At 45.9% G+C, this 17724-nt stretch overlaps 1 protein-coding gene across 1 annotated transcript; it reads left to right on the top strand.

The window, feature by feature from the left end:
• Nucleotides 1-10722, top strand: SEC11A (SEC11 homolog A, signal peptidase complex subunit). The gene is made up of 6 exons (XM_082198888.1): nt 1-157; nt 3262-3371; nt 6016-6165; nt 7435-7554; nt 7931-7988; nt 10446-10722. Exons 1-6 carry the CDS (start codon nt 107-109, stop codon nt 10494-10496), a joined length of 540 nt encoding a protein of 179 aa, XP_082055014.1. The 5' UTR covers nt 1-106; the 3' UTR covers nt 10497-10722.
• Nucleotides 10723-17724: the final 7002 nt, after the last annotated feature.

Genomic DNA, 17724 nt, shown 5'->3' with positions numbered 1-17724 from the left:
AAGCGGTGTCAGTCGACCGGAAGCGGAAGTGCGGGGCTCCATTGGTTTCCCCGGCGCTGGCATTTTTTTTGTTCCCCCCCACCTCTCCCTCCCCAAGTCCCCCGTGATGCTTTCTCTGGATTTCTTAGACGATGTTCGGCGGATGAATAAGCGGCAGGTGCGCGAGGACGCCCGGAGGGGACGGGGAGCCGAGGGCCACGGGGGAGAGAGGGGGAGGGAAAGAGAAAAGGAAGGGGGGAGGGAAGGGGAGCTGCAGCCCCGGAGGGGGGAGAAAAGGGAGGGGGAGGGGAGCTGCAGCCCCTGAGAGGGGGGGAGGGGAGCCGCAGCGCCGGAGGGGGGAGGAAAGGGTGGGGGGAGGGGTTGTGTAGCCTCGTAGGATCAAAGGCCTGAGGGGTCGCCTTGAGGGGGGAGGAGGATTAATTAATTTAAACCCCGCCTTTTTCCCTGACAGGGACCCAAGGCGGCTTGCAGATAAAACCAAGAAAAGCTAAGAACATAGGGGAGGCGGGGGGGGGGAATAATTTAAAAAACAATTAAACATTAACAGAATCAAAACTAGACTTTGATATCCCTCCCTCCCTTAATGGCAGAACTTGGAGGCAGGGAGGAGCTACCTAGTGATGGAAGATCCTCGCTGGCCGTAGATTTAGGACAAACAGCATAGAGCCGTGGTTCTCAAACTTTGCTCACACCACACCAACTTTTTTATTCATTATAAATGCAGTGGTACCTCGGGTTAAGTACTTAAGTCTTTCCGGAGGTCTGTTCTTAAGCCGAAACTGTTCTTAACCTGAAGCACCACTTTAGCTAATGGGGCCTCCTGCTGCTGCTGCGCCGCCGGGCACAATTTCTGTTCTCATCCTGAAGCAAAGTTCTTAACCCGAGGTACTATTTCTGGGTTAGCGGAGTCTGTAACCTGAAGCATATGTAACCCGAGGTACCACTGTACAATGGACAACCAGTGGCGTAGCGTGGGTTGTCAGCACCCGGGGCAAGGCAAGTAATTTGCGCCCCCTAACCCGTGGATTTGCGCCCCCTAACCCCCAGAGGTTGCGCCCGGTGCGGCCGGCCCCCCCTGCACCCCCCACGCTACGCCACTGTGGACAACACAGCTAGGATTGTCCTCGGTATCACGTGGTGCTCTTGCTCTCATTTTGAAAAGATATCTGTGCACATTCTGCAAATAAAAATAATTATTTTGATACAGTGGTGCCTCGTGTTACGTACCGCCCCCCTTACGAATGCTGCGGGTTACGTGCTCCTCTAACCCGGAAGTAGATGCCCCTTGTTGCAACCTTTGCCCCGGGATGTGAGCGGAAGTTGCGCTCCGGTGGCACGGCATCAATGGGAGGCGCCATTGGAGAAAGCACACCTCATGTTACTGGCAGTTTCATGCTACGAACAGACCTCCGGAACAGATTAAGTGCGTAACACGAGGTACCACTGTACTGTGCTAAACTACACTGAAATATTTGAGTGTTTCTTTGATTGCCCGTGAATCTTCCCACCACAACCTTTGAGAGCCACTGACAGAGCATAGGAAGCTGGGAGTCGGGATTCTCATTGGTCCATCCAGCTCATTATTGTCAGTACTAACAGGCAATAAGTAGCTCTTTGAGGTCTTCAGGCAAGGAGCTTCCCCCAGCCTGAAGATGCCATTGCAGATTGAACCTAGGACCTTGAGCATGCAAAAGTAGGTGCTTTGCCTGTTGGATTGTGGCTTTCCCCCCTACGCAATGGGCCCTCTTCACATAGCACATTGTTTTAAGAACACAGGGAGCTTCCTTCTGCTAGGTTGACACCTGTATATTTATCTAGCTCAGTGATGTCTGATTTGACAAGCAATGGATTTCCAGAGTCTTTCAAAATGAGCTGCTCCCTGATCCTTTACGGTCTTGATTTGCAGTGAAATCCTTTTTATGATGGTGTGCACTGTCAATTAAAATTGCATGTTGGGGAGGGACCGTACTTCAAGTAGTATGCCACTTGCTGTGTGCAAAGCAATTTTACTCAGAAGTCAGTCGTGTCTAAGGTGGCAACCTTAGGAAATTTGATGTTACATGATGTTGCCTCCCCTGGCTTACAGCCTGAGGCTAAACATCTTTATTTAGAAAGAAACCCCATTGATTTCAATACAGTATGTGCTTATAATTGGCCTTAGATGGCTTTGAAATGGGGTTTGGCAGGTATCTTCAACCTTTTCCAACCTTGAACGTACCTTTAACCAAGCATGAATTTGGGGACAGATTTCTTAATCCTTTACCATATATTTGCATCATTGCATGGTGATAATGCTGTTGTGACCCACCTTGGATCAGACTTGCTCCCACTTGGTTTGTCCAGGTAAAGGATGCTCTTTCCTTTTCCTTGGCTCAACTGGAGATTAAGAGCAAACAGATTGTAGATAAGGCAATTTGGAAGTAAGGCCTGCTGTGTTTAGTGGAGCTTGCTTCCGTTTGCAAAGGATTGAAGCCATGCAATATGAACTCATGCTTATTTATTTAGAACTAAGTGCTACCAATTGAAAAGAATTTACTTTCAATTAAGTGTGGCTAAGATTGCAGCTTGAAGGTGTGGTGGGAAGGGGTGCTGTCATGCGACACTTGCATGAAGCAGTGTTCAGCTGCTGGACTCAAGGTGATTTGCTATCAGTAGGAAGAGTTGAGCTGTTAGCACGGAGCGCCTATAAAACCATCCAAAGTCCCAACATCCTGCTGCAAGATTGGAAGTCCATTAATTGGCCCCTGTGCAAAAACTAGTCTTCAGTATCCCCCAAGGAGACAGCAGAGGACTGAAGGGCAAGTGTGACTAACCTGTTTTGGGGCAAAGGGCCACAAAACCCATGACCGACCCCCCAGGTCTGATGTGTGATTAGTGCAAAAGTGGGCATAGGCATTAAAATTCAGATCCAGTATGTTGACCTCCAGACAATATCGAGTCTCAGAATATTTAAAGCTATCAGTTTAAACCACTTTATTTGAACTGGGTTCCACTGTTTTACCAGTTCTTGAGAATTCAAATGTAATTGTATGTCCAGGCAAGCTGCTGGTTGCACTCCACTTACTCCCAAGTAGTGCTGTTGACAGTGATGGGACTTGCAGATGAAACAAGTTTGCCAACTACAGTTAGAGAAAGCAGGGTGGGCTTTTTGGAGTGGGGTTTCTCTTGAGAGAGATCTTTGTGCCTATGTATCTTGGGCAGTGGGGTGGCTTTTGTGTTCTCAGTGCCTACCTCACCCTTGTCCCCTTCACCCCCTCCCAGCTGTATTACCAGGTGCTGAACTTTGGGATGATCGTTTCCTCAGCGCTGATGATCTGGAAGGGGCTGATGGTGGCAACGGGCAGTGAAAGCCCCATCGTGGTCGTGCTTAGGTAAAACTGTGCTGGGAATCTCTGGTTGCAGGGTGAGACCTCAAGGATTGCTGGAGCTCAGATAGCCTGGAATGGCTTCTCTGGGCTGGAGCATCTTCTGGGCATGGCCTCTGCCAACCAGCACAGACCCTTTCACCACTGCCATCTTGACAGACGGGCCTATGAAACCCAGAATAGCAAGAAACTGCTATTGAAACATCTGTAAAAAGGCAGGGTGCAAACCCCAAAATATTCAAAAGCCCACCAAGTAGGGGGTGCGTTTCTTGGGTGACAGAGTGCAAAAGGGCCTGTCCATTATTAAGTAAACTGTATTTTTCAAGATAGGCATTACACTTTTAATGTAGGGAGGGAGAGATCGTTTGAAGAAGAGAGTAATTAGCCCTTGAGGGGAGGCATTCTAGGAATATGAACATATCTCTTCATATGAAGTCAGCTCCTTGGGCTATCTAGTCCAGTGTTGTCTAGTTTGATTGACAGCAGACCACAAAGACTTCCAGTGTATTACTTTCCTAGATGTGCCTCCTGAGGCCCTTTTAATGGGAGCGGGTTGGGCTTAAAACTGGGGCTGCAGAGCAGAAAGAGACAGTAAAGCTATCCAGAGTTCTGAACGTGCATTTTGCTGTGAGGTAGGCCAGACCATCTCCACTGGTGGCCACTTGAGCTATGGGGTTTCTGATAGCTTGATTATAGTAGTAAAATAGTTGGGCTAATGCTGGCAGATCTTCATATACTCCAGGATAGATTCCCAGGGTTACCTAGGTCTTCTACAGCTGCCTTTGAAGCTGCTACTCTAATGGAGCCAGCAAGGTGAATAATAGTACTAAACTGTTACATAAAAGGGAAAACATGGACCCACAGCTTGAGAAGAGCCAAGATCCGTTTCTTCCTACCCATATATTAATGCGTATGAAATGAAAAGAAAGGCTGCCAAGAGATCAGTAGTCCAAGTCAGCTGGCAGGGAAGACTAAAAGGCACAATAAAGTGCAGCTTCCTGGCTTCCTCAGTACAGACTGTCCTGAGAGAGCTGGCGGTGTATTTCTTTTCTGGCACTTTTAGCTGCAAGGATAGAAGGCCTTGTGAATTTTTATCTCTCTGCCTTCTGCATGCAGTTGAGTCCACTTAATGGGTAACCTTCAGCCCTCCAGATGTTCTTGGCCTCCAGCTTCTGCGCAATGGTCAGGGATGGTGGGAATCCTGGTCCTACAGTATCTGGGCAGCACAGGTTCCCCATCCCTTCTTTAAACATTAACAGCCATGCCGTGAGATGGACTCATGGGCAAGAGTGTAACATGTCAAGGACTCCTGTAGAGCTCATTACTTCTTGGAAAAGTTCCCATTGTCAGGTGTGGCAGTACAGTAAAGGAGCTTCAGATGGGCTGGATTTTGTATACAGGCAACTCCCCATTTGCGCAGGGGTTGCGTTCCGGGTCATAGCACGATGGTGTAAAATAGCTTCTTAGCGGAACACCCATGGAAAAGCCTTCATACACCTTGTTCTGCCCCCTCTTTGTGACATTTTAGGGTTACTTCCTGGTTTGACATGATGCACGTTTGTGCGGTTGCACACATATCAGACACACCTAAAACATTTGCTGCCTGTACTTACGATAACATGTCTATACCAGCTTTCTTTGTGATGCAGACACAAGACACATAACAACAAACAAAATGAAACAATACTCTAACAATAAAACTGATTAAAATATAAACAGAGTCCTTAAAAATGGAACAAATCCTAAAATGCTTCAATTAAAACAAACACACACACACACAGAAAAGGAGCAGTCCTAGGATACCAAATATACCCATCTTAGAGTGTTGTTCCACAGTATGGGGCCACTACTGAGAAGGCCATCTCTTGTGTTTCTATGAGCCTCCATCAATGGTGGGACTGTAAGAAGGGCTTCAGATGCTGTGCAATTTCCTCTAAAATGTTTATACAGGAAGAAGCAGTTCTGAAGAAAACCCTGGTGTTAGACAGTAGGCCGATGTTCCCCAGTTTGGGGCCATTCAGATGTAGTTGTTTTCTATAAGGGTTGATGGGAGTTGTAGTCCCAACATCTGGAGGGCTTCAGGTTGACGAAGATTGCAATAGCCAAATAATATTCCGAATCTTCATCCCTAAGCTTACATCCCATATGGCTGATGGCTTGCACTATCTGCAGATCTTCTGCCAGAGCTTGAAATCAGACACCAGAAGACTCCCTCTTTGTCTTTGCTTTCCTTGTCAGAATGTCAGTATTTCCTGGCAACTGGAGGCATAACATACAGATGCACAATGCTTACAAAGTTCAGCATCTCTGCCTGCACTAGATCAATTATTGTAAAATTTGAAAGGTTAAGGATTTTGAATCACTTTGCCATTTCCCAGACATCAGTAATGACCTAGCAGTGCCTGGGATAAAATAATGCTGGTGATGGAGAGAATCAATAACAGCCCCTTACTGCAGCACATGAGGAATTAGATTCCCGGGAGTTTTCATTTGCATGCACATGAAGATTCCCGCTGTATTTCATTCTTAAAGTGATAGCTGGTGTAGCTTAGTCCATTCTAGCAGTCCTGTAGCCCTTCAAAACCACCCTGGGTGATGATATCTCAGGACACAAACGCTGTGCTCATTAACCCATGGCTTTGTCTTCCAGCGGCAGTATGGAGCCTGCATTTCACAGAGGAGATCTCCTGTTCTTAACCAATCGTATCGAGGAGCCAATCAGAGTGGGCGAAATCGTGGTCTTTAGGATAGAAGGAAGGGAAATTCCAATAGTGCATCGGGTTTTGAAAATTCATGAAAAGTACGTGTACCTTTCTGGATGGTGATTGCTGCAAAAGTCTGCTGACATGTCGCCTTATGCTGGAATCCTTTTCCAGACAGCGTCTGCGTTCAGATGTCACATTACCATGGTTTAGAGGATAGAGAACAAGTTCTGTGCTTGTGCAATCCCGTCTCCTCTTCTATGCTCAGTTTCATTTGTTGGTTTGTGGTTTGAATAAACCACAGCCTGCCATTGCATCCAAACCATCAAGTTGGCTTGAGCAAACCCTCTGAACCAGGAGTGCAGTCATGATTTGATCCTCATTTTGAAATTGTATTTGAACAGCTTGTTCAAATCACAGGTTACTGATTCAGATCGGCAAACTAGTTTGGTTAAACCTGGAATAGTTTTATTAAGTCCAGTGCTTGAAGAGAAGAGGAAGCTGCTTCCTGATCCTTTAAAGATCACAAGATAAGGGTGTGTGATGTCTGAACGTGTTTGGCTGCCTTGGAAATAACACAGGAAATAGCATTCTGTCCTTGGCTTAGTGGGGGTATTTGCAGTTCTGGAATAGATGTGGAATCTAAACCATGGCTATTTTATGCTGCGGCACAGTTTATTGGATGAATGCTGCTGTTCCTGTGTCGTCGTCCCCGTCCCCCCCGTCGTTGTCCCCCGCTGAGTTTATTGGACTGTTTATTGGATCTTGCATTCTATGTTTATAAGAAGGCCTCTCACATCTATTCTCATAAAAGTGACCAAATAAATTGCAGTGACCAAATAAATTGTCTGTCTTTTGATAGGAACTACTTTTAATGTGATCCCCTCCCCAGTTGCTTGACTTGATAACATTTTCTCTGTCCTTTAGCTTTGCAACATCCCTTAAACCCTGTAGTCTGCTGGACCTGACAGAGTATTCCAGTAGAGTGTGTGTGTGTGTGTGTGTGTGTGTGTGTGTGTTTGTGCAGGAGTGCATGCAACATGGCTATCTTAAGACTGAAGGTGCATAATTTATTTCAAATTGCTTTGGGGTGTCTCATGAGAAGTAACTAATAAACGAAATGAAAATCAGTAATGATAATTTTGTAGAATCTCTCCCAGAATTGCATCCCATTCATTTTCTCTCTCTGGGGCAGGCATGTTTTGTTACATTTCTGACCTTTGCACACATCTGTAACCCTGTTGTACAATGGCATCCTGTCCAGAGGAATAAGAGGCACACCAGTTGTTTTTTTATTTTAAAAAGTTGCTGGATTCTTCCTTGGTTGCCCTTCAGCAGCTACCTAACTCTGGTTTTCCCTCCCTAAGACAAAACGGAGACATCAAGTTCTTGACGAAGGGTGACAATAATGCTGTTGATGACAGAGGCTTGTACAAGCAAGGCCAGCACTGGCTGGAGAAGAAAGACGTGGTGGGGCGAGCAAGAGGGTAAGCTATGAGCCAGCAGGGGACGATGTGTAGCATACCTTGCATGTTCAATTTCCAGTGAAGCTGTCAGTCTTTAGCACACATTTTTCAACATTCCTCTTTGTTAAAAGTAAAAAGAAACTAGCACCAGAAGGGGAGGGGCTGGGGTAGAGGTTCTCCCTCAATGTGCTAACTTTTGACTTGCAGAATTTGCGGAGAGCAAGCATGCAAATGTTGCAGTCCCCTACCCGCTCTCTGAATTGGTACCATTTCAGGAGTCGGCCATCTTGTTTTTCCTCCATGTGGCCAAAGCCTTGTCCTATCTATCGAATGCATCTTCAGAACCAACAGTCAACCCATTGTGTGTCTAACAGTGGCATAATCTCTTTCTTTTTAGATTTGTGCCATACATTGGAATAGTGACAATCCTTATGAACGATTACCCAAAATTTAAGGTATGATCTTCCATGCAGTTCATCTGCTGGAGAAATTATTTCCTCCCTTAGGCAGGAAGCTTTTATGTAGAAAAATTGTTAGCAGGATCTCTGCAGTTCTTCACAGTTCTTCCCACTTGTGCAACAGAATTCCTTCCTCTCCTCCCCCTGTATATCCCCTAATTTGGCTCTGAGGGTTCCCCCAACCCTGTGGAGCTGGGGGTGGGGGGTGGGCGCATGGGGAGAGGAAAGGGGACAGGAAGTTCCATTGTGCAAGATGAGTGAGTCAGATACTGTCCCAGATAGAGATCCTGAGCCCCTTTTAAACAGATCAGACAATGTGTTTTTATTTTATTTTTAATTTTTATTGGAATTTTATTTACAACATAACACAAACCCCCCCACCCCACCCCCAATACACAAATCCACCCTAATTAAACGTGAACATAACAAAAATACAGAAGCTTTTCTACTAGGGATAACAGACACAGGTATAGCAAGAGAAGATCAGAAAATAGTTCTCTATGTCACAGGAGTGGCAAAGATCCTAATTGCTAAAAACTGGAAAAACGTGTTGGCTATTTGCAGTATAGTAACGCAGAGAGCTTGCTGGGGAGACCATGCATTAAAAAGGGACTCAAAAAATAACTTAAACAAGCTTTTACAGTGGTGCCTCGCAAGACGAAAAGAATCCGTTCTGTGATTCTCTTCGTCTAGCGGTTTTTTCGTCTTGCGAAGCAAGCCCATTGATGGATTAGCAGATTAGCGCTATTAGCGGCTTTTAGTGGCTTATCTGCTGATCGGATCAGCTGATAAGCAGCTTAGCTGCTTAGGAAAAGGGGGGGAAGGGAAAAAAACCCAGCAGGAACTCGCAAGACATTGTCGTCTTGCGAAGCAAGCCCATAGGAAATTCGTTTTGCGAAGCACCTCCAAAACGGAAAACTCTTTCGTCTAGCGGGTTTTCCGTCTTACGAGGCATTCGTCTTGCGGGGCACCACTGTAATTACAAAAACTCCATTTACACTAAATACATCAACAAACAAACCAGGCCCAACCACCAGCCCATCCCCCAGGGTAATGGGAGAGCTGGGTGCTGCTCCTTATATACTACACCCAGATGCTGACACAACAATGATGAACTTTACATTTAAAGAAACCATTCAACAAAAAGAAGCTGTGCCAACAAAAAAGGAATGGCAAGATAAACTGTTAGAGTATATTGAACTGGCTAGATTAGCAGAGGCAATTCGAGATCACACTAGACAAGTTTCAAAAAGCATGGGGAAAATGCAGAGAATACTTCACAAAACAGTGCCTTAAAATACATACCTGTACTTGTTTCAGTCAATGTCTGCAGGAGACTTTGTGGATATTTAAGTTATAATTAGAAAAATCTTAATAATTACTCATAAAGGAAACCGTTTATAAGAAGTAAATAAGGAGGCCAGATGCAGGATAAAGGAAGTCTTTTATTTGGTTGTTTGTATTGTTGTATGTTATGCTCACTGTATGTTATGTTCAGATCAGACAATGTGAACCTGCTTCTAATTATGTGATCACAGTGTCTGAGCATCCTCTCCGCTACCCCCTTTGCAGAGCTTGGAGCTTTGCTTAACTCTTTGGGCATGGACTGGGGGTGAGGAAAGGCCAGAATACATAAGGTGGGGAGGCACTTATGACTTAGCATGATAGGGAAAGCCAAGGAATTGCAGCCCATCCCACACAAAGACTTGCTCTGACTTCCAAACGGGTAAAGAAACTCTACATATTCTAGACGTTTTCCATTGCATCTCTTCAGGCTTACTCCTCAAGGAGGTGATAACCCTGTGCCTGGGATGTCCAACTTCAGATTGGGGTGTGTGTGTGTTACATGATTGATCCCTCAATTATAAAATAAATCCCTGAACATAAAAAACCAGCACAGTCAGGGTGAAGGCTAAGCTAGAACCATTTCCCCTTTGACATCTAGCTTTTTTGTGGAGAGACAGAGACAGAGAGAGAGAGAGAGAGAGAGAGAGAGAGAGAGAAGAGCAGGGGTGGGTTTGATCCCATCATGTAAACCCCAACTGCAGTCTGAAGGTGGTGATATGATCCACTGTCCAGGTATTAGTTTGCCACCTTGATGAGTATTATTATTATTATTATTATTATTATTATTATTATTATTATTCCACTCTATACCCACAGGTCTCAGGGGGTTCACAGGATAAAATCAAATATAAAAACCGAAATTACATAATCAAAATAAAACAAAAACAACCCCCCCCAAAAAAAAAAAAACAACCAGCCCACATTTTTAAAGGCATTACAGTTTTGTTTTGGTTTTGTTAAGCTGAGGTGTTGTGATTCTATGAAATCTTGAGATCCTGTATAGTAGCCTGTCTTCCATTCTATTCTACAAATTACGATTGTGCATTCTTATACCTAAGCTGTAAGTGTGTTTGACAGCTCAAATCCTTTTGTCTTTCCCCCCCACAGTACACTGTCCTCTTTCTACTGGGCTTGTTTGTGCTGGTGCATCGAGAGTAGCCTGCCACCCAGGGAGGCCAGCTGGAGATGCCATTTGCTCTTGAGTAGACAGTGAGGTGTGATGTATGTACATTTCACTGCTTCTTAACCAAGTTCGGTTTGGCTTTTGTTTTTGTTTTTCAACAGCCGTGTAACAGGAGAGTCGATCCCAGTATTTTGAACAGTTTGTCACATTTTAGCATTTTTGTACATCAGTGGATTTTTATATTAAAAGATTTAAGCCAAAGCATCTTGTCTTTCTATGAGCTTATGAGTTCTCTCTTCGTTCTTGCTGGTCACATTAAGTTAGACGGGAGCAGGGCTTTGGCGACCAGCTTGAGGGCACCACAAGTGGATGAATCCATGGGGCAAGCAGACTGTATCAAGATCTAAATGAAACATCGCGAGGCACCCATAATCCCTATCATACCTTCTGATTTTAAAACTGTAAAAGTATAGCAGCTTCTAAGGTCTCCTTTGAGAACTACAGGGAACAGCATGGAGTACTTGACTTGGCATTTGAATAGCCATGCTTGTTTTACCGGGCACAATACAATTCTGCTCCTCCACCACCACCTTTCCTTGAGTGAAAGGCTCCAATTATTGTGGCACGTATATTTTCTATATGTTTGCAAGAACTCCCATTGGGACAACACAGTCCCTGCTGTGTTGTAGTGGAACATTATTTGACACAGCATGCAAAAGCCAGTTGCAGTAGGAACATAAGAAGCTATCTTGTACTGAGCCAGACCACTGGTCATTCTAGCTCAGTCCTGTTTAAATTCACTGCCAGCAACTCTCCAGAATTTCAGGTGGGGAATTTTCCCAGCCCTACTGGGAGATGCTAGAAATTAAACCTAGAGCTTTCTGCATGGAAAGCAGACGCTCTGCCAGTGACCCATGAGGCATCATTAAAACAACTAGGAAATTGCTTTAAAATGTGTGCCCTGCCCCTCCAACAAGAAAGCTTCAGGATACAGTGGTACCTCGGGTTACATACGCTTCAGGTTACAGACTCCGCTAACCTAGAAATAGAATCATAGAATCATAGAGTTGGAAGGGACCACAAGGGCCATCGAGTCCAACCCCCTGCCAAGCAGGAAACACCATCAGAGCACTCCTGACATATGGCTGTCAAGCCTCTGCTTAAAGACCTCCAAAGAAGGAGACTCCACCACACTCCTTGGCAGCAAATTCCACTGTCGAACAGCTCTTACTGTCTGGAAGTTCTTCCTAATGTTTAGGTGGAATCTTCTTTCTTGTAGTTTAGATCCATTGCTCCGTGTCCGCTTCTCTGGAGCAGCAGAAAACAACCTTTCTCCCTCCTCTATGTGACATCCTTTTATATATTTGAACATGGCTATCATATCACCCCTTAACATCCTTTTCTCCAGGCTAAACATGCCCAGCTCCCTTAGCCGTTCCTCATAAGGCATCGTTTCCAGGCCTTTGACCATTTTGGTTGCCCTCCTCTGGAAATAGTGCTTCAGGTTAAGAACTTTGCTTCAGGATGAGAACAGAAATTGCATGGCGGCGTGCGGCAGCAGCGGGAGGCCCCATTAGCTAAAGTGGTGCTTCAGGTTAAGAACAGCTTCAGTTTCAGGACCTCCAGAACGAATTACATATGTAACCAGAGGTACCACTGTACAGTCATACCTCGGGTTAAAGTTGCTTCAGGTTGAGCGTTTTCAGGTTGTACTCTGCGGCGACCCGGAAGTAACGGAAACCGTTACTTCCGGGTTTCACCATATGCGCACACGCTCAAAATGACGTCACACGTATGTGTAGAAGTGGTGAATTGTGACACGCGCAGACGCAGGTTGTGTTTTCTTCAGGATGCGAACAGGGCTCCGGAACGGATCCCGTTCGCATCCAGAGGTACCACTGTACTTGCACAGGACACAGTGAGATGTGAATGGGCAATGGTGTACAGCCTATCAAGAAGAGGTACTGAGTTCTACCACAAAAGTCAGATGAAGACCACATGGGACTCTTCATAGAAAGGACCTGGTTGACACCTGCAGCAGAATGAGATGGGAGAATCTGGAGGTGCAGAGTGGAACGTACCGTACCACTTCAGATTGGGGATGTCCTTTGTGAATGCTTCCCCCTTGTGTAAAAATAAAATAAAAAATAAGGTAATCAGACAGAAAACTGGGGAAGAAACATCTAACCCAGCTCATGCTTAGCTTTCTATTTGCAGGGAAATGTTTAAGCAGGGCTTTTGTTCTTTAAAGAGCAGAACAGAGTACTTTGGACTCTGCTGCTTCATTGCTGCAGGGATCTGTTGGGCATGTTGAGCAGTTCAAGTATATTGCCATCACCAATGGCAATATACTGGTGGGAGTGCAAAAAGGGCCTAAAAATTGTGCCAGACCTTTTGGTAGAAGCAAGAAAGACATGTCCTTGCACAAGGATCTTGCATTCTAAAGCCGGACAAGTCTCAACATAGCAGAGGAAATGCGAAGGTGAGGGGAAATGCAAAGGAACATGAGCAAATATAGCTTCACAGACTTGGGGACAAAGATGGGTTAAGCACAGGCTTTGGCATACCTCTTTGGGGAAGGAGCCATAGCTTGGTGGTCGAATGCATGCTTTGCCTGCAGAAATTCCTAGGTTCAATCCCCGGTATTTTCAGTTCAAAAAATCATCTGGTATCAAGTGAAGAGAGAGAATGCACGGTCTGAAACTCTGGAGAGCTACCTCCAGATACAGAGGAACAGGCAATGATTGGTTAGATCAGGGATGGGGGGACATGTTGGATTCCAACTTGACATCAACCTCGTCTGGAACAGTCAGGCATGAGGGGTTGTAGTCCAACTGCACCTGCAGGGTCAAAGGTTCCCCATATCCCTGGCCTAGATGGACAAGGAGCCTGACCTGACACAAAACAATCTTCGGTGTTCCTAAAGCTGGGTTCTGAGACAGGACTTGAAGGAAAAGAAAAGCATCCCTTGCATTCTGGAGCCTTCACTGTGCGCTACCCAGAGACTTGCTTCTCTGCATTCTAAAGATGTGGAGGACCCCTTTCCCCCCACGGTTTCATTGATGCTGTGCTTGCATGGCAAGCTTGGGGGTGGAGAGAAGTCAGCACACAGCGTGTCTGTCCCAAGCAGGGCTGCTTGTCAATATCCATGGCATGCCGTAGTAAGGAACCAGGTGACCAGAGGGAAGGTAGCATTGCCTTCCGTGCTATGTACGTGATCTCTAAATGCTGTGATTTTATGCACTGGTTCGTTTTTCTCTTTGTAGCTCCCCATTAAGAGCAGAGGGCACTTTCTCATTAGTAACTTGACTCCTGCCCCAACAGCATCACACCTCCTTTAGAAAAGGTCACCAAAGACGTGTGTGTGTTTTAGCACAATCGCATCCTCATAGCCGTGACGGCGCGAGCTCCTCTGGCAGTTTCTAACATGCTGGCTTGTCGCTTGCGTGCGCATCACCAGCTAATGTGCTAATATTCCCACATCTGTCACTTTGCAGTGAATCTGGAATCCAGACTGGCTTCAGGTTGAAACCCTTGGCGGAGTGGTATGTTTAATCTTTGCTCAGGGTAGGGAACCTTTGGCGGCCCTTCAGATGCTGCTGAACTACAACTCCCATCATCCCTGGCCATTGCCCAAGCTGGCTGGGGCTGATGGGAGTTGTAGTATGGCAGCACCTGTTGGTCCAAACATTCCCCACCCCTGCCTTAGGTGGTAGAATTTGGAAGCAGAAAGAAAGCCAGTGTGGTCTAGCAGTTAGGAGCAGTGAAGTTCAAATAACTCCTCACTGGATCACAAAATTGGCACTTGATCAATATCTCAGCCTTAACTTGCTTCATAGGTTTGCTGGGAAGATAAAATGAGGATAAAACCTTGGTACACTCTGCTCCTAAGAACTTTGAAGTCAGCCTGCAGCTGGCCACCAAACATTTGATGTTGTATCTTGGACCAAGTGGGCTACCGATAAGGGCAAATCTTTTGTGTGTACAGTTGTAGCTTGGTTTTCAAACAGCTTAGTTCTCAAACGTTTTGTCTCCCAAACGTCGCAAACCTGGAAATGACTGTTCCGGTTTGCAAACTATTTTTGGAAGCTGAACATCTGACAGGGCTTGCTGCAGCCAATCAGAAGCCCCGATTTGGTTTGTGAACGTTTTGGAAGTCAAATGGACTTTCGGAATGGATTTCATTCGACTTCCAAGGTATGACTGTATATGCATATATAAAATAGCCCCGCCCTGCAAAATGCAATGCTGCCGTCAATGCAGCCCGGTAACACCAAATTACTAGTTTTGGAGCATCTGAGGCTGAGAGAGAAAAGCTTGCAAGAACCCTACAACATGGTCTACTGTTGCTATTACATGTTGGAGGATGAGGCTGAGAGTGGTTCACAACAACCCTAGCCTAGTGCTAGACCCTTATTGCAGACTGAAAATGAGCCAGATGAGGCTGAAAGAATAGCATACAGCAACCCTGTTTGCCTAATATGTGGGCAAGTGGTGAGGAATTGGGTTTGGTTGGTGTGCCAAATTCCTCCACCCTGTGGAGGTGACTTCTTTGAGGGGGCTCAACATCCATCACCTGATCTGCGCTGAAAGCAGGGCCCACTAGCTGCACTAGGGAGTTCCTGATGGCTATGCCTGTCCACATACAATGTCCAGTATGGAGCAGGTGGGGATGGTTTTTTGGGGAAAACAGCCTTCTGGGCTGAATTAGGCCCACAGGCCAGAGGTTGTGTGGAGCCCACAGGGGTGTGGAACCTTTTGCCCTATAGGGATTGCTGAGCTACAGCTTCCAACAGCTCCAGCAAGCATAGCCAATGGCCTGAGGTGATGGGAGTTGCAGTTTGGCAACTTCTAGAGGTTTCTCCCCCTGACGTAGAATGGTCACCAGCGCCACTTTTTTGCCAGTGGGCTGCAGTTCCATCGTAGAGCATCTGCCTTGCACGTGGAAAGTCACAGGTTCAATTCCTAGCATCTTCGGGTAGCGCTGGGAGACATGGCAGTCTAAAACCCTGGAGAGCTGCTGCCAGTCAGTGCAGGCAATACATAGCTAGATGGACACAAGGGTCTCAATGAGTGTAAGGCAGCTTTCTGTAGTCCTATGAGCCTTAAAGGTAAATGTTAATGGACCCCTCACCATTAGGTCCAGTCACAGACGACTCTGGGGTTGCAGCGCTCATCTCGTTTTACTGGCCAAGGGAGCCAGTGTACAACTTCCGGGTCATGTGGCCAGCATGACTAAGCCGCTTCTGGTGAACCAGAGCTGCGCATGGAAATGCCGTTTATCTTCCCGCTGGAGCGGTACCTATTTATCTACTTGCACTTTGACATGCTTTTGAACTGCTAGGTTGGCAGGAGCTGGGACTGAGCAATGGAAGCTCACTCTGTTGCGGGGATTCGAACTGCCAACCTTCTGATCGACAAGCCCTAGGCTCTGTGGTTTAGACCACAGCGCCTCCCGCGTCCCTCCTATGAGCCTTAGTGCCACTTTAATATTCACTGTCTTCAGGTGAGTAAGGGAGTCAACTTGTCTGAAAAGCAGGCTAAAAAGTTATGTGTGTGTGTTTTAATAGTCCTTAGATTTGCTTCCGTGCCTTTTAAAAGTACCAGAAATGTGGTCCTTTGGCTGCATCCTTTTCTTGGGCATTTGTGCGTGTGTCCCCTGATGCAAATGTTGCTAATCAACACCTTGTTACACTGTGTGCAGATGCTGATATCCCGCATGTAGGCAACAGCTAATTGCTGCGAAGAGAGGTGTCACCCACAAATATTGCCTAAGAATGGCACTTTTTTTTCCAGAAAGCAAGAAGAAAAAAAAGCATTAAGATTCCTCCATCCCATGGGATTTAACTGTAACGACAAGCCTACAGCAGACTTTGCTGGCAAAGAGGCAGGATTTGGGGAGGAGTGAAGTGAATCTTCTATCTATCTACCTCCCAGCATCCTTAAGAAGCCCTGGTTTCTGTGTGGCTGTTGCACACTTTCTCCCTAAAATACTGTTCCAGCAGCATTGTAGCCATTGCATGATAATTCTGTAATGGTAGGTAAAGCCTGTAAAATGTGTGCAGCGCGTAGGAACCACAAGTATGTTAAATGCAGGGTAAACTGTGTGTGTCAAAAGGGCCAGAGCAATCTCTAGCTGAGGCATGAGGAACTGGATCCTTAATCTTCCCCAGTCTAGGGGGGATGACTTTGACAAATGCGCTGGGCCACCCACTTGTGACTCCTCTGAGGTCACAATGATGTCGGGTGACTACCTTTTGCAGAGCACTGTGCATGGGTGTCTTGCAAGACCCAGCAATCAGTTGTTTACTTGCCTGTACTACAAACATTACACCTGATTTCTGCTTTCACTTGAGATGGAAGCTTCTCTTGTGATGAACTGGCAGCTACTAAATTGGGCATATTAGCTTCAGAGGTACCCTAGATACATTGTTTGCTAATGTAAATCCAAGTTCTCTGATAAGCATAAATTAAACAGATTTTGATTCCCTCTATATCATATAATTATGCTTCCAAAATGCAAGGTTTGGATGTATTTTGCTTATTATTATTTTTCAGGCTTTGTATATTAAGAAATGAAAAACGAGGCTTCTGAGCTTTCTGATCATTATCGGGCCACCCCAGCATGGGAGACTGTTTAAAAGGGAAATGCAAGAGCAGATTAAATCTCTAACTACTGAAAAAAATCCATCAAAATGAGTTCTAGGGACCAAGGCAATATCCATAGCTGATCGGATAGACATTTAAAAACACGGAGACTTCAGAGCGAATGGGTAGTTCACCTTTGGCAGGCAGTGAGAGATAATACTTCAGAAATCTGAGCCGTCCTTTCACAGTTCTTAAATTCCATCAGATTTGACTGGCCCTGTGCAAAGTATCCCCAGGTGGACTCCCTCCTCTCTCAGCTGGGCCCTGGGGGGCTGAACTTGCTGTGTTGACAGCATCCCAAGCAATGCTGGGCAGCTGTGCATTCCAAGCTGCCCTTTGAATTTCCCACAATGCTCCAGGGTGATGCTAGAGGTCAAGGGCATTGTGGGGAAAAGCATGGCTAGATCCAGCCACCTGGCACTGCTGTGAGTGCCAGACTGGGTGGAAGAGGGTTACAAAGCATGGGGCATGCCCTGCCAGGGCAGTGGGTGTGGGCAGGTGCCCCAAGTGGTGTTGCCAACCTTGGATTAGACCATAAAGGAAACTGATTATTGCTCATAATTGAAAACAAACAAAAAACAGAAACAATGAATGACTGCTTATCATACTTGGACC

Source organism: Podarcis vaucheri (assembly GCF_965113315.1).
Source record: "Podarcis vaucheri genome assembly, chromosome: 14".
Classification (NCBI taxonomy): Eukaryota; Metazoa; Chordata; class Lepidosauria; order Squamata; family Lacertidae; genus Podarcis; species Podarcis vaucheri.
This window is presented reverse-complemented; position numbering and strand designations above follow the sequence as displayed.